The following is a 17,069-nucleotide window of genomic DNA, read 5'->3' on the forward strand; positions in this document are numbered from 1 at the left end:
AGAACTTATGCAGTTCCCTTGGATGTCAATGTTTCATTGTAGTATTTAATAGACGCTAAAATGTTTAGAGGATAAATGTGTGTAGTGACGAACTGGAGTCTATAAATTTCAAAAATGCCAAATTTTGAGCTCTCTAAATCCAAATATTGGCTAACTTCAATTAACATTTGGACAATATAAGGGTTATGTTTATGTCTAAGTTTTTTTTTTTTTTTGAGTGCGAATTGGATTAGATGTGCTGTGTACAGCCCAACTCTATATCGAAAAGTCGCAGAGAGCTTAAACTAGTAAAATGTTTTTAAGTCATAATCACTTCCTAGGCAACACGGTAGCCGAGTGGTTAGAGGAGAGACCTGTAAAGCAAATATGTATTGTGGTACTGGATTCGATTCCCGGTCTTAGACCTTGGATTTGATTTAATGGTTAATAACAGAAATTTACAGTAAAGTATGTTTGCTAGTCGCCTACGTCCGCGACGCCTAATTGGTAGTTGGACGTAAAGCCCGCCTGAAAAAATAGGCTATTACTTTACTTACTTACTTTACTTAACCACTCCCATTCATCAATTTTAATGACGTCTTAATTGATTTTTGTACTTCTTTCTTGGCTTCCCGCATATCTTTCGCCGAAAAACTGTTTTTAGAAAATAAGATAAAAATTAAATTTCTATTAGCAAAGAGTAGAATTAATGCTTTAAATTGCTCTTTATTATTCTCTCCATTTATTATAATGCCTTAAATAAATTTATATTTTTAATTGATTCAATTAACAGTTGGATGAACAGTGGCAGCGACCTCCGGTATCTGGAGTATCAGTACAATGCGACAGCAATAATAGACAGTGCTAAACCTCTAATCGATATTGCTTTTCTAAAATATGCACCCAACACTACAAATCAGTTTCTTCTTGCTCATGAATCAGCTGGATTGTAAGTATATATGTATACCAAAAATTACTAATTAAGCTTTTCTTGATATAATTTTATTTATTGGAAAAATCAATCGTGCGCAGTTACAGTGAAATGTTGCGGTTGCATAAGTGCTACAGTTTCGGTTATCATATGACTGGAGACTTTAAAAGTCATCTGACTCCTGGTCAGAGAATGACATTCACTTCCTATCCGGCAGCACTTTATTCCAGAGATGACTTTTATCAGATTTCTGGATCAGTGAAATTTTCAATTGCGGGTGTGGCAGTCACTGACTATAATAGGTCATTATGGAGTGAAACAAATTTTACAGAAAAGGTAACTAAGTTTAATTATAATAAATGCAAAGTTTTTACCTGGCTGGGATTAAAGTATTCACGATTCGCATTGAGATATGAGCTATCATTCATAATAACTTCTTTAGCTCGAATCCATCCCGCATTTAGTTACTTTCTATTAAAAATTGTTAATAGAAAAGTATGTGATTCCACCCCCGTTCCAGACACTTTATTTGGTAGTTGGATGTAAAGTCCTGCGTAAAAAAATTGGCCATTACTTAACTTAACTTTATTAAATTAAATCATTAATGGATAATGAAGATTCATTTGAAACTCACAAACTTCTTATTTACCACCACTTATAAGTATCTACTACAGTGTTGTTTCTTTGCAACGTTATCTTTGATAAAGAGTAAGGATAAAATGGTTACACGATTTATTTACTTTAACATCCAAATAACAAACATCTTCGCCTGTCTCATCTATCTTTCCGAAATACAGATAGTTACGCTTGAACCGTTATGTTATGAACGAAATCAAATACTATATAGGTAGTTACGCTTGAACCGTTATGTTATGAACGAAATCAAATATCTAAGATTGATGATCAGAAGAACAATGATTTGTTTTTATTTTTTTAAAGGAAAATTTTAAAGCCCATCAGTTCTTCGCTGTTATTTTCACCAGTTAAGTAAATCAATACTCTTCACATCAAATTTTACCAATAAAAGTTAATTGTAATCTTTGCAGGTTTTGATGGCACCACGAGTTATTGCTGCTAATCGACTTGCAACAAATGGAAAGGAATGGGGCAAAACGGTTGCTTTAAAAAACAGTGGTACAGGTAACAAACAGTGGTTAGTGATTTCGGGACCGGACAAACAGTCAACACCACTTACTCTTTGGATCGTCGAACAAATACCACATCTTACAGTAATGAGTAACAAGACAGATGTGTTGAAGAATCAGGGTTATTGGATTAATGTTGGAGTTCCTTATGATGAGGTGGGTACAATCAAGAAAAACTTCCATATTTGATATATTGCTTGGTTGATTCTACTTATAGTAGATAAAATCAATCAACTTTTTTTAAAAGAATCACCAAAGACGTTTTTTATAGTATATGCTTTAGTTATATAATAGTAATGTTCAGAAGGTTTGTTCCAAAATTACAAATAGAAATTATTTAATCTATCGCAGTTGAAAGAAATTTGAAACACTGACTAAAGCATTCATGATCTCTATTTTTCATCTTCGTTTCTGCAATTTCTTGGGAATAAAAATAGATAAAATTTGTAATTTTGTTACCAGCTTAAATTCTTAAAAATTTACAGAAAATCCGTGAGTTATCTGGATACGATTCTGAAGAGAATGAAGGAGCAGAATATAAAGAAAAATTTCTTAAACCAATCGTCAATTTATTGGTTGAAGGTAAATAATATTCTTTATATAATTGACAACAAACTTTACTGTTACTAAGTGTTCAATGTTTTTTCTGAAATATTCGAAATAGCATCCATTCTTGAAATTCCAAATTTAGGATGATATGTGAGCTCAGGGAAGGGTTTAGCGGAGATCAGGTTAGTGGAGATCACGGATTCGAGTTACAGCTGCTGGCTCTTAGATTTTCACTTCCTAGGAGTTTATTACAGCTCATTGTCCAGTGACGGACAGTGTTGTGTACGAGAGAACCCTGTCTACTGTCCAGACAGTTACACTGAAAAAAACTCCGGGGGTCCATAACCTCAAATGTTAATGCTCCTTAAATAGAAAAAAAAAAAAATGTGTGACCCTTTTTCGTTAAAGATTCATTACTCCGTAACGTGACTTTCAAAAAACAAGGTTAAAATTACATTTAACATATTTTCTGCAAACAAGTTCTATAAGGTTAACATGGCAGACGGACAAATGTCCACTGTCTATAACAGTGTATATGAGTATATGAACTTTTTTTTGTATTTTGTAATTTGTAAATAAAAACACTATCTATCTATCATCAAATAGAACAGAAATTGCTTTATCTTTCTTACATATTGTAGAATATTGTAAAGAAGATAGCATTGAACTTGGAACGAGACTAGGTTCTCGTAATCATCTGTGGTGATTTTGATTTTTTGTGAAATATACCAAATTCATATTTAATCGTAGTTGTTACGTTTAATTTTATCTCTAATTTGAAGTCAAATGAGAAATAAAAATAAAACTTTTACATAGGACAGTTTGAATAAAACTTTCACTTGTTCTCTATAATGTATTTTGTTCTTATCTCCATCACGACCTGCTCCTTCCATCTGAAATGTGAGGAGTTCAAATTTCAGACCCGCAGTCTCTTTTCGTTTCACAAATATTTAAAATTTATATTCAATAACTAAGCCAATTCTTGCTGAAGAATAATATTTAATTTGCTCAAATTTCAGATATTACCCCTTTGATTTTCTCTAAGAGACCGCCACACCAAAAAAAAAAAATTGAATTTATTTAACAAATCTGTTAGTTCGAATGTTTTTGAAACGTTATATCAATCAAATGTTTTGAAATGTTTAGGATCAACTGAAGTGAAGGATGCAGAATCTATGATATCTCTTATGCGGCATCCGATATTAACTGCATTTGGACGAAGTGATGTAATATTAATAAACGTCAATAATTCCGCTGGGACTGGTGACATGCCAAGAATAGTGGGTGATGATGGTTTCTCTGTACATTACGAATACAATGGTGAAGAAGACAATAAAACTGGCCCTTCGTCCGATCAAGTAGGTTTACTTAACATCTGATATCACAAGTTGAGTAGTTTGTTGCTTAGCCATACTTTTTTTTTAAACATCTGGTAAAAGATTTTAATTACAATAAAACACCTCTGATAGACGGCATTTTTTCTTCTCTTATTTGTATATCTTGCCAAAGTAAAATACTTGTTCATCCATTTACACTTTTTTTACTCTAGCTTACCGGTCAAGGAGGCTTTCATGATTTCATTAAAGGAATGACTGATGAAAAAGATACAAAGGATAGAGTAAGGTCATTAGAAAATCGTCGCATGTGGGACAAGAATCATAGTGCAATTCCTCAAGACGAGCTGGTCAGAGACATTGTTGTTCAAGATTATGCTGGTATAATAGATCTTAAAGTGTCTAGTGGACATGATGAGTAAGTAATGAGTTGCTATTTCCTAATAAAAATTTGTCTTTGAAATAAGCACTGCGTGAAAAGCATTTACGATTTTTTTTTTTTTTTGAAGTTTTCGTTTACTTGTTCTTACCTGCTTATGTAAGCTTATAGTTCTTGATTTGGTATAAATCTATTGTCTGATTAGGTATATTGGAATCGCTGGACCACCGTACAACGCATCATACCATGTTGAACCTTTTCGTTGGTCAACCAGTTACTTAAAGAAAATACCACACTACGGTCAGGTAGATGTATGGAATTTCCAGCCACATCGACCAGAATGGGTTTGGTAAACTATAACATATTCCTCCAGTTTACTTGGAACGTAGGCTGTCAGCATTTTGAGACTGCTTCTTCATTCATTTGTCTGTGATCATTATTGTTACTTGTGTTTTTTAAAGAAAATTCCTTTATTTATTAAGTGGATTACTGGAAATATTTATTTGATCATGTTTTTTTATGTGCAGTATTTCATTTCAGCCTTGTGGAAGATTTTATAAAACATGTGAAATAAATGTTTTTAACCGAATTCATAAAGTGTATTAACTATTCCATTTACCTATTTCATGTAAAAAAGACATTTAAGCTTCGTAATACTTAATAGGGAATGTACCTTTTTAATAAGAAATCTGGAAAACGATCTTTATTTATATTCTCAACATTATTACAATAATGCGCACGGTCTCTAGCTGCGATATTAGTCAAAAATCTTGTGACATGTTAAACGTTGTGATAATCTACTTCGATGACTTAAAAAGCTGAATTGTTTTTGTGATAAAAAACAAATAAATAAATTCATATTGTTATTTATTAAATCATTTATTCTTAAACAACAGCGTAACAAAATATGTTAAAAATTCATTTTTACTCCTGATTCCAAATTTTGTACAATTTGACATTAGTGCTTACAAAAGAAATAAAATAAGCATTTTTTAAATTTGAGTGTAAACTTAAAAGACTCAAATTCAAATCCAGTGAGTTTATTCTTCCACCTACTTATCCCCCCTTCCACTTACTTATAAATCTGTTCAGGAGTACAACTGGTTTGAAAACAAGTACATAATGAAAGCTGATTAAATTTTTTTAATTTTAACTAATTCACATGAAATTTCCACTGACTTTTAAAACCTGTAATGGCACACTTTAAGAAAGTACGTAACAAATTTTAACGCTCTTAATATTCAATTGAATGTTATTGCTATTAATTAGTAACATACTTTTCTAAGTAAAAATAAACTATACTACCAAAACATCTAATACTTAACTTTTTCAATCTAAATATATAGAAAACTAAAATCGTAATAATCTGTTCTTTGTTACTCTTTTAAAAATTGAAGGTCTTCTAAAAAATAAAACATTTCCTACAATTATTTCTAATTCTTAAATCGCAATAAATTAAAGTAGACACACAAAATAAATAAAGCAATACAAACATTTGTTGGTGTTCTTTTTAAGTTTGTTCCAAATATTGTTTTACTCCAGCCAGTTTTAATTTATTAAGTTACTTTAAACTAATATAACATTAAGCTTCATTGTCATAATATGGTTAGCTACAGTATACAATATTAATTAATGCACTTTGTTTGTGTACATACCAAAATAAGATTGTCTTATTATTTATCCATTCACTATAAATTCATTATTTAACGGTTACTTTCACTGTAATAACCAAATGTGGATTAATTGCAAATAGATTGTGCAAACGTATTGTAATAAGGCTCAATGTGTACCCAAAATAATTTATTTATTTTTTTTAATTTATTTATTTAAGACAACATATGAGGTTATTAGCGCCCGGAGCTTTTTGCAGTACACTTCCAGCTTCCGTACAGTGTGAGCTGTAAGAAGCTCCTAGGAAGAGAAAATCTAAGGGTCAGCAGCTGGATTCGAATCCGGCACCTCCGCGTGGGCTAACCTCATATCTAATTCCTTCCCTAAAATAATTTTTAAATTGAAGAAATTCCGCAAAAACGTTTTAAATTTATAAAAGGCCAAATTATTTTTATAATTTGTGAATTATGTAATATTTGAACAATAAATTAGAATATATGCGTTTTAGTTGTAAAGACCAAACATGTGTTGTAATAAGACGAAAACATTTATTTAAAAATGTGGTTAAGTCCACAGTGATGGATAAAATAAAAGATATTCAATTAATTCATCAGTTCAACTAAGATCGGTCAGCTATGTTAAAATAAAAAATTAACCAATTTTTGTGAAGACGATGAATATAAGATCTACTACAAATACTTATGCTAAAAATTTATTAACTTCTCTGATTCATTAAAAAAAAAATTGTTTAAAGTACTATGGGTGTGCTGGGATCAAAATAGGTGATACATGGTATTCCTCATATACTAATAAGGAACTCCTCTTTACCTCTAAAAGTTAGTTCAGAGCTTTAAATTTTTCTGCGAGCAGTTTTAATTTTTATCAACCCTATAAGTGGGGACATCAGATAGAGGAGACGTTTGGAAAACCGGATGTTGTAGCCAACATCAAATTAAGTAATAAAGGTTTGAGATGGCTGGGACACTTGCACCCGAAAGAGGATGAGAGGTTCCAAAAGGAAGAACATCATGCAGTGATAAGGCTGTGGACAAACCTCACTTCGTTGGAGCCCTTTGATCAGTAAATATGAAGAACGTCTGCGATAGTCAGAGACGGCTAAGTAACGTTGGCGGAGGCTTAGGTACTTTATTGAACAGAACATTTACAGCCATGAGACTTACGTACATAAATAAATTATAAATTGGGTAAAATTGTTTAAAAGGCTAATCCAAAAGAGAAGACAAATTAAAGGTGCTAAATGTATAAATTTAAGTAATTAAATCTTGAAAGTACGCGGAAAGCGAACAAGATATATAGTTAGAATCAAAGCTTCCTGAAAATGAGTGATCAAGTTTTTTGTTGATTATGAATTGCAATTAAGAACGCGAAAAACCTGTTTTTTACCAAAGAAAACAATTACGAATTTATTAAAAACCTACTTTAGATTTAGAAGATTCCTATATAGGATTGTTAAACATAAAAGATAGAAGTGGTAATGTAGTTTTTCAGAGATCAATGGAACTGAATTTCTTTCCCAGGGAACTGTCGGCATAGTGTTCTCACACTACAGACAACACTGTTCATTACTGAACAGTAGGATGTAAAAAAAATCCAAGGAAGAAAGAAATCTACATAGTGAGGGCAAGCAACAGGCATGGGAGACTGCAGCACCAGCCACTCAGCTAATCCATTCCTTCAAATAGATTTAATCACAGTAAATAAAAAAACACTGGAAGAAAAATTGATGTTTAAAAAAAAAACGAACGGGTTAAGTCTTAATTTTCATTTAAGCAGTAAACATTATGCCCTTTGTAATTAGCATTTTATTTAGCAACTTAATTGAGAAAATCAATGGAAAATGAGCTTTTTATGAAAAATTGTAAAACTTTGGTATCTGAAAAAAATTGAATCTTGATTTAAACTCTCAAATTGGGTGTTCTACTTAAAAATGGGTGTTAAAGGCACTGGAGCTTTATGTGAAGTGATGTGAAACAATAATTAATTATAACTAAAGATGTGATATAATTTTTTTTTAATAGGCCTAATGTTTTAATTAATTTCCTACTTTATACTGATTAAATTCATTCCCTAATATTAGCTACGAGTTCCGAGTAAAATAATAATCTAATTATAATGTATATTACAGATCAATCATTTTTAGCTTACTTTAAGTAAATTCAATATTTTACAATTTCCTGTTTATATTTCGAAAATCTGATTGAACTTTTTTCAATCTAAAGGCTTTACAAACCATCTTTTCAGTTTCCAATAGTAAAAGAATTCATTTTTTTTGTTTTTGTTTTCATAAATGCTGCGGTAAAGATGGTAAAAGAAAATTCAACAATTTGATAAAAACCCTTTGAAGCTGTTTAAAGAAAAGTGTATTTTGTGAAGATTCAAACAAGAAATTCTTAAAAAATATAATGTTTCAGACCATATTTTCCAAAAACTAAGTTTTTAGTAACAACACGTAGACTTTGCATAAAAATTATTAATGATTGGGCTGCATAAAACAAATTTCTATTTATCTACTTCAAAGCTCAAAATCTCACCTCTTTTAGTTGATATTTTCTGTTCATAAGCTTACGACTGAGATTTTTAATTAATTTAAGCAATTTTGCTTCATACCAACAAAACCAAGAGAATAACAGCCGAAGCACATATGCTCTATGTGAAATGGAAAAGGATGTTCTGGATACCCAGACTTTTGAAGATCAAACTAGAGTGCTGAATTTTTTTAAATTCCAAACCCAAGGAGTGGCGGGAGTAAGGATCCAACAGCTGTTAGACGGATTTACTAACAGTCAATCACAACGGGCTATATTACTTAAATAAAGAATTAAAAAAGACCTGTTGAAGTTTCTACTTTTTGTAAAGAGAGAGGAAGCACTCTTCAGGGCAAAAAAAAAGGCTGTTATTCCACGTTGATGGTATAGGCCAATATTGGTATTCGAATACACATATCATCTGCCGTGCTTGTATGTCTGACAGGCTTAAAAAGTATGTTTTTGTAAAGAAATTCTTCCTTTTCTTTTGTTTTTTTTTACTTCAAACTGAAACTTAGTTCTGTACAATATCAACAAAATATTTATTTCTTGCCTGGTATTTCATTAAAAAAATCATTATTTGAATTGGATGATTGTACGTAAAATATCATGTATTATGAAGTCGCCTTAGCATAGTGCCCAGTGTGGAAACAAAAACCCATAAACGGATAAGAAAGCTAAAATCGTCAAGAACCCCAATAATATTCAACAAGCTAAATTTCGATAAAAAATTAAATTCACCGAAACGCTTACTGTTATGACGCAAGTTTTAGAGAAGCAACTAATATTAATTTGTTACAAATAGTCATTCTAGTAAGTTCTGTTGTTGCTAAATTCTATTGAAAACAATCCATGATACTTTTAATACTCAATTTTTTTAAATAAACTTCAATTAGTTTTCTACTCTAAAGCATCAGACGATGCAAATTATTATTAGTAAATCTTATTCTAACAAATTCAAAAACTTCACTTAAGTATACAAAAAATAAACAAAAACGCTTTACCCGCATAAATCTCATAATTAATTAATGTTTGAAATTCCTTATTTGATTTCATGTTGATAATTATTAAACTGTTTTACAAACATATTTATAAAAATATTGTAAGCGATTTTCTGAAAAAATATTTGCATATTGAAATTTGAGCTAACTTCAAAAAATATTATTTTTGCCGCTTTCTATAAAATAATTTTTAGTCTTTCATATTTTCATAATAAAGTTAATGCTTTTTATTACCAAATAGGTGAAGTGGTGTTTATTATGACAGCATTTTCAATTTAACTTTCAGCAGGAGAGTCCCACCTTAGATGAACTTCTGGTGTGTAATTTATTATTTCAACATGAACAGCTTGGCACTTTTCAAATTTAGGAGGAATAGGGCACAGTCGGTACTTCACTTTATCCCCTGGTAGTGGTACATATTCTCCTTCAATGCTTAAGTACATGTTTAAAATTAAAGAGTTATTATAATTAACGGTGTGAAATAACTATGTAAGAAATACACCATTACTTACTCAGAGATATGTACAAAAATTGGTTCACTGCTCACACTTCTCTGGATAAAACCATGCCCTTTTGATCTGCTAAAAGACTGAACGATGCCAGTTTCTTGAGGGTTCAGCAAGGCTCTAGCCGAACTGTGATGATTGATGAAACACAAACCTGAATACAGAAAAGAAACAAGCACAAATGTATGTATAACATAAAACTGTAAAACACTCACGTGGAATCTGTTCTGTTTCTTCTTGTTATAATGGGGCTAGGAACATGTACAGATGGACTCCCTTCCGGAGAAGAGAAGTTATGAAAACTTTCAGATTTAGTTGGAGTTTCCATAGAGTTAACTGATCTGGCAATAAAAAGAAATAAATTGCCTATAATTCTTTAGATCTGAGAAGGTGCGTACAATCTCCCCTCACTTTACTCAAGTCAATACCACTATCAGCTGATGAGATAAGAAGGTTATCATTTCTCATGTTGAACTAGAAAATTCGGTAGTTTATTTCATCTTCTGAAATGTTAATTCAAGAAGTAGTTATACTTTTCTAATAATGTGCTTGTTAATTATGAATGTAAAGACGTACGAAAGATCAACAAGTTAATAATTAATAATTCCAATGTACTTTTTGTATTTGTAATCAATAGTTGTGTGAAACAGTGGTAGGAGCGCTTGTGTAGGCGGGATTGACATATTTGACATTACTGCATTCAGACAGCTTCTTATCTGAATGCTTAAAAAATTTGTGAGTAGTAGCCTGGTGTCTTACGATCAGTATTTTATTCTAGTTTTTATTTATCCTTGAATGTAAGTTATAATCTTTGCAGTTGTAATATGGTGCGCATTTATTGAGCATTCAGTACGGTATTAACAATGGTACAGAAATACCAGTCTCCAGTAAGGGTTTACAAGTACCCTTTTGAACTCGTAATGAAGGTAAGAGAAGTTCTACTCATATGAAATAAAGTTTTTAGAATTTAAGTTGTTAATTATTCTTTTGTCACCTATTTATAAAGAAAATTGAAATTGTTATTTAAAAGAGCTGTCTATCTTAGGTTCCAGATTGAAATTTCTAATTACTTTTAGGTGCAAATATTTAAAATTAATAAGTTACCAAATTTTTGAAACATTTAGGGAACCTTCTTAACTACTGTTAAGGATAGTACATATTTAGCACATGTTACGATTTGTAAATAATTTGTGGTTACTTTCATCAGGTTATTTTTATTACTAGTGCTTGAAAGTGAAAATTTTTTACATTTGGAGTTTCTTTTTTCCTCATGTTTGAGAGATCCTAGTTCGTTTATTTATTTCCATTTCTTTTAAAGCTGAAAGAAACAAATAATATGTCTAACCATTTTCTAACTTATTAATTTATATTTGCTTTGATAACTTCCTTTATGCCATTTTCGTAACTTACTTATTGCTATGTTTTGTTAATAATTTTCGTCATATAACAATGATATTCCTACTTTTTTTTTTTTTTTTAAATCCGAGTAACTTAAATTTTGTAAATAAGTGTTTTGTGATTTAGCTTTAATTATTCGAGATTTTGAATTATTTAGAAAGTAAATTGCAAAAAAATATGCTACCACTTTGTTTTTCATTCATACTTTATTTTAAACGTTATAAGTTCAGTTGTAACTAAATAATTGTTAAAGAATAGATGTGATTTAGACTTCATAATATTACCCTTATCAGTACATTTAATAAAACTGTTAAAATTATATATATTTTTAAGATTTTTCATTCAAACTATAGAAGTTGATTTCTATTTAAAATTATCGTTTGGGAGAATTAGGAGTTTATTCAATTTTCTCTCTGGCTCTGCTTTTTTTTCTTTTTTTTTTTTTTTTTTTTTTTGTAATCAGCTACATTATAGATTTGTACGTTAAGATTTGTCTTCAGTATTTTTTTGCGGATGATATAGTGGTGATTGCTCAGGGTAAGGATGACTTAGAATTAATTATGAGGAATCTAAAGGACCATAATTCATACTTGGGAATGGGTAATTATGAAAAGATTGAATGTCTGGAAGTGCCGTGAAGGGCCGAAGATTGGTAGTGAATGGGAAAAGGTTATAATAAATAGTAGAAGGATTCAGATATTTCGTTTTGTGCTTGAAAGTAAAGGAGGTTGTAGTTAAGAAAAAAGAGTGTTGGCGACGCCTGCTGTAAAAATGCTTCACCGAGCCTGTGGAGTAGAGGTTTTGCTTAAGAAATAAGAAATGTATATTTCCTCACTTGTCGAACGATCCATATGTATGGCTCAGAAACCTCGTCTCCCACTTACAAACCCTTGCAGAGTGGTGGAAATGGGAAACAAGTGTAGTCTATAGAATACAAAAATGGATAAAATAAGAAATAATGCGATCCGTCTGGATATGGAAGTAACTGAATCAGCGAAGAAGATTGAAAAAAAGAAGTGCAGGTGTTGCGGTCATTTAAGAAGAATACGTTTTTAGAGATTGCGTTAAATATTAGGAAGTGGGTTCTGAAAACGAACAGGAAGCAGACCCTCAAAAAGAGGATGATATCGGAGGACTAATGGCTGCTAGAAGTCAAACAAAAATTGGAACTATCGACAGTTTTTGAGATTTGACCAGATGGCAACCTGTAAGAAGGAAAAAGCTTCATAAGTGAGTTCACACACTTCTCATTAATAAAATTTACCAAAAGTGCATTTAATTGTGCTTTTTAATAAATTGTTTCACATTTGATGTCTCATTTGTACAAATGATAGGCACTAATTGCCAGTGACGTTGATTTCTTATCTAAATACGGTTGCCTTTTATTGAAACAAACAAATATGTATCTTCATTAATTGCTAATACTTGTCTGAAATTTGAACAGTTGCATCTGCAAAAGCTTTCAAAGAACTGGTTCTTGCCCACGTAGAATAATAATTAAAAAAATAATTTCTATTCCTTCTTCATATCAGCTTTAATCGAATAATAAAATAATGCGTTTGGTAAACATTTTAGCTACGTGTGATGGGAAACAGCAAATTTACTAAAAGATTTTTTTTTTCCTTTAGAAGTAAAAACATAAAATCTAATTTCAAAATTCAATTTTTAACACACCAAAATACAGTTAATTTGAGTGTGCTATAAGCAGCAGCAAGATATTACGAAATGTTCATTTTTTTTCTCTCTTCTTCTTCTTCTAGATTTTCTTATCAATAAAGAATATTGACCATCCTAATAAAACAAAGAAGTAAATAATGTCATTGTATTCATTCATACTTCAAATTTTTTCTATCGCATTCAAACAATTATTTCAAACAAAATGTAATGTTGAAATGAAAATAATTTAACCATCTAATGCACATTCTTCCTAGAATTGTATAATGCGCTGTTATATGAAGTGTTATATAAAAACATTTATACAGTTGTAGAGGAAAAGTAACACCTAAAAAGTTAGAAGGTTTTTAATTATCTGTTATATATAGATAACTCTATAAGCTTGTGAAAAACAAAAACGGCTTTTCAAATGTATGTAAATATTATTTTCTTACTCAATAAGAATTACATCTGTCAAATGTATGTAATTCCTTAAGCTTAATTATAAAACTCACCAAAAGCAATAAAGAAAAATATTTTAAAATAGAAATTAAATATTCTGACATCAGTCGTAATAAATTTCGTGCCGTTCATTTTTAGATTTTATTTATTGATTTTTGAATAGTTTTTTTTTATAAGAATGTACCTTGAATTTACTTTTTATGTAAATCATATTAAGACCGTGATAAAAAGTTGGTATTTTTGGTTGGTTGAAGCAACGAATGACAATAAGACTTAAATTTCATTTTTCTGCCATTTTCTTCTTTGCGAGTTTAACAAAATGTTCTTACCGCAATGGCTATTCGACAAGTTTCGGTCATCTTTCAGGTTGCCCTTGAGGACAAACAACTGAAGTTATTTTATTATTACTTTTTTAATGATTTAAGGCATAACGTCAACATCTGAGGTTATTGGCGCCTGGAGCTTTTTTCTGTGCACTGCCGGGAGGGCCAGCAGTTGGATTCGAACCCGGGACCTCCGTGTGGGAATTCAATACGCTAACCGCATAGCTAATCCCCTCCCTAATTGAAGTTATTATTTGACTTATTACTTAAGATAAGATTCCGACTGGAATGACACCAGCTCTCTAGGTTTTTATTGAAAAATTTATTTTTATATCCAGGACAGAAATACCCTCATCGTTTTGTTAAATATAAGATAAATACAAGAAAGAACAATGACTATTCTTGGGATGAGTTTGCGCAGGTGTTGATGACGTCAGTCATTTTAATCTAATAATCTTTAGCTATCTACTGTCACGGAATGAACTTCTCTCAAACCAGCAATTTTTTCACTTGAGTTCTTGAAAAGTTTGGAGCGTGGGCGATGGTTTTTCAGCTAGATAAATTCAACTTTGTTATTGTGTACGAGAATTGTTCTATTAATTCTCAAAATACTTTTATTAAGTGAATAATCAATCACTTGCCTATGATGTGTCACACTCTACTTTAGGGACTTTAGGAGGCTCCTAGAGGAAAAATGGGCAGATAGGGATTTACTTGTGAGAGTCCACTTACCCAGACAGTTGATCATGTCATTTGTTTTTCATATTTTTTCTTCATTTAAATCTTATTTATCTTTTTAGATCATAAATCTTATTTAAGTATTTATTTATTGTTTTATGTTTTGCAATGTACATGTGTACCTTCAATTTTTTTTAGATAAGAATGTTAATTAATTATTTAATCAGTGTGAAAGGATAAATTGCACTTTTCATTGTCTGAATAAAATAGTAATTTAAATTTTACAATTTTAAATCGATATGTGCACTTTCTCTTAATGCTCTTAATAGAAAATAGTGCAATCATTACCAATTTTCGACTTTGACTTTTATTAATTGACTTTTCAACCTCAGTTGTAGTTATAAAATTGTCTTAAGATTTTTTGTAAAATTGGAAATTTAACTCCATGCAAATTTCCATGAACATACGTAGACAGTTAAACTCTAATAATGCTGAAATAGTACTTATAAGAAAGCTTACCTCCATTCCTCAACATAGCTGCCCTAAAAGAATAACCTGACAAAGTGTCAGAAATAACCGTCCAGTCAGTATTCCAATTTAGAAACCATTTTCGGGAAAATCTCAAAACAGGATAATCCATTCCGCAAACTTGCACATTAGGGAAGTATATTTTTTGCATATTTCTGGTAGTACATTCGCACATTTAAATCATGTTTGCATCGTAGAGTTTTTTAAGAGTTCAGTTCTTTAAAAACGCCTTTCTTTTATTTCTAGGTAGGTAAATGTTACAAAGAATAAAATAATAATAAATTTTTAGTGTGTACTTCAAAATAGAAATTTAATTGAGATTGAAAAAATGTTAAACTAGCTTTTCCGAGTTTTCAAATGGTTGTCCAAAACTGTAGTTTACATGATGTGGCAATACTTAAACATTTTCAATATTAATTTTTCATTTTAAAATATTCTTATGCCATCACAAAACCAACAGAGATATTGTTAATACCTTTTATTATCTTTCACACGTGAAAGAATTCAAAGCATATATTTGCGATTAATTATAGTTACAGAAACTTGTATAAAAGTAACTCAATATTTTTTATTATTTTACATGTGATTGTTTCGTTTGTTTAATTGTTGCTTTTTTCGATATTTATAATTTTATTTTTATTTATATAGATATAATGCGTAAGTGTTATGAGATATAGAAATTAAATTTGCAATCAAATAATAAATTGTTAAGTTTGAGATCCGATGTGTTACATAAAACTACAGTTCCTTTTATAAGAGGAAATCATTAATCGATGCAAATTTATTAAAAATTTAGCGGATACAGCTAGTTATTATTTTAGCGGTTATGGATATGGAAGTAACAAACAAAACTTGTAGCAAGTGGGGAATTCGTATTTAATTAACAGCAAAAATTAGATGGCTGGTGTCAAGTCTCTCACATGATTTTCTCTGGCAGCTGTAACGTTATATTTTCTTTCAACTATTTGTTCGATAAATCATTTCAGCTGAATCGATGTTTTCCAAATAAATAATTTCACTTTTTATTGCTAGATCCCTTGGCAAAAACAAAAGGAAGTATTAAATTTGATTGTTTTGCGATTTTAATTTCTTGACTTGAGATAACCATACAAAATAAAATTAGATTAGAACCTTGGTCCTGTCCCCCAAGGCACAACACTTGAAAACGCTTATCATCTCACTGAATGTTTGATAGGTAAAGCCTCCTCTAAGTTCCATTTTAGTTTTTGTGATTTGAAACTCTCTCTCGAGGGTTTCAAAGATCTTACATTATTAACTATAAGATCTAACTATTACTGCGTAAAAGGACTCCAGATTATCAATCCTACCTTGTGAAGAAAAGATGCTCTGTAAATGTGATTACCCTTTTTTAGTAGGAAAATTTTCGCCTTTTCATAAGACTCGTATCTGAAATAGATGTCTCGATAAACCTAGGAGAACTAATCAGTCTTTCAGGCAGAGCTGATTTCAATTCATTTACGCTACTGAGATTATAAGAAAAGGATAATCAATTTCTGAGTTGTAATTTTCTAGACAGCTAATGGCTCCAGTATCAAATTATATTGGGTTTCCAGTCCTGCTGGTTGGAGTTAATTCATTATTTTCTTCCCATTTCTTTTAGAAATTATTAAAAAATAATTTGTCTTTCAGCTGTTACAATTAGTTGCTAAAATTCTAGATTTTTATTCTAAAGTTAGTTGTAAAAGTGTTTGAAGAATTTTAATCTTTCCCTTGAATTTCACTAATGATTTAACGATATCGTGTGAAAAATTACAAAAACTATCAATCGTCATAGCTCACGGAACTCACTTTTACAATTTTTCTCTGACAAATATTGCTATTCACGTTATATAGTTATTATTTCTCGTCTAACTTATTCGATTTTTATATAAAATAATATTGATCTGTTGTGTTGAAACATTTATTTTATGCTGAAAATTATAAAAGTGAACACTATATTTTTGTCTAAATTAAATTCAATTATTTATATATTTCAAGTATTATTAAAAATTGGACTACTTTAATTTTATGTTTGTATATTGTTTT

The 17,069-nt window shown here is 30.4% G+C and overlaps 3 protein-coding genes across 9 annotated transcripts in view; 2 read left to right on the forward strand and 1 right to left on the reverse strand.

The window, feature by feature from the left end:
- lama (phospholipase B domain containing lamina ancestor) overlaps positions 1 to 4,906 on the forward strand; it is a 45,496-nt gene extending 40,590 nt beyond the window's left edge. For all 5 annotated transcript variants that reach the window (XM_074126862.1, XM_074126860.1, XM_074126863.1 and 2 more), the window contains 7 exons: positions 773 to 928; positions 1,012 to 1,246; positions 1,957 to 2,211; positions 2,541 to 2,637; positions 3,751 to 3,962; positions 4,154 to 4,356; positions 4,523 to 4,906. In XM_074126862.1, coding sequence (XP_073982963.1) covers positions 773 to 928; positions 1,012 to 1,246; positions 1,957 to 2,211; positions 2,541 to 2,637; positions 3,751 to 3,962; positions 4,154 to 4,356; positions 4,523 to 4,670 — 1,306 coding nt within the window. In that variant the 3' untranslated portion in view covers positions 4,671 to 4,906. The remainder of the gene's footprint in view (positions 1 to 772; positions 929 to 1,011; positions 1,247 to 1,956; positions 2,212 to 2,540; positions 2,638 to 3,750; positions 3,963 to 4,153; positions 4,357 to 4,522) is intronic.
- A 261-nt stretch (positions 4,907 to 5,167) lies between these two features.
- LOC141453517 (cold shock domain-containing protein CG9705) lies at positions 5,168 to 10,459 on the reverse strand. 3 transcript variants are annotated; one of them, XM_074126873.1, is made up of 4 exons: positions 10,197 to 10,459; positions 9,988 to 10,110; positions 9,710 to 9,907; positions 5,168 to 6,311 (listed from the first exon to the last, which is right to left on the reverse strand). In XM_074126873.1, exons 1-3 carry the CDS (start codon positions 10,307 to 10,309, stop codon positions 9,751 to 9,753), a joined length of 393 nt encoding a protein of 130 aa, XP_073982974.1. In that variant the 5' UTR covers positions 10,310 to 10,459; the 3' UTR covers positions 5,168 to 6,311; positions 9,710 to 9,750. The 3 variants fall into 3 exon arrangements, with proteins under 3 accessions (XP_073982974.1, XP_073982973.1, XP_073982972.1); XM_074126872.1 differs by having other exon boundaries at positions 5,168 to 9,588; XM_074126871.1 differs by having other exon boundaries at positions 5,168 to 9,907.
- A 118-nt stretch (positions 10,460 to 10,577) lies between these two features.
- The window catches only part of retm (real-time), a 29,239-nt gene continuing 22,747 nt past the window's right edge, over positions 10,578 to 17,069 (forward strand). The window contains exons 1-2 of the mRNA XM_074126866.1: positions 10,578 to 10,716; positions 10,799 to 10,907. Coding sequence (XP_073982967.1) covers positions 10,845 to 10,907 — 63 coding nt within the window. The 5' untranslated portion in view covers positions 10,578 to 10,716; positions 10,799 to 10,844. The remainder of the gene's footprint in view (positions 10,717 to 10,798; positions 10,908 to 17,069) is intronic.

Source organism: Rhodnius prolixus, unplaced genomic scaffold (assembly GCF_049639745.1).
Source record: "Rhodnius prolixus isolate KJV_2025 unplaced genomic scaffold, Rpr scaffold_3, whole genome shotgun sequence".
Classification (NCBI taxonomy): Eukaryota; Metazoa; Arthropoda; class Insecta; order Hemiptera; family Reduviidae; genus Rhodnius; species Rhodnius prolixus.

Bases quoted from the DNA above. Each gene is read 5' to 3' on its own strand.
- LOC141453517 (XM_074126873.1), bottom strand. From the start codon at position 10,309: ATGGAAACTCCAACTAAATCTGAAAGTTTTCATAACTTCTCTTCTCCG. The intron at 10,111-10,196 runs GTGAGTGTTTTA...CAATCATCACAG, and splicing joins AGAAACAGAACAGATTCCAC to TTCGGCTAGAGCCTTGCTGA. The intron at 9,908-9,987 runs GTAAGTAATGGT...CATGTACTTAAG, and splicing joins ATTTTTGTACATATCTCTGA to CATTGAAGGAGAATATGTAC.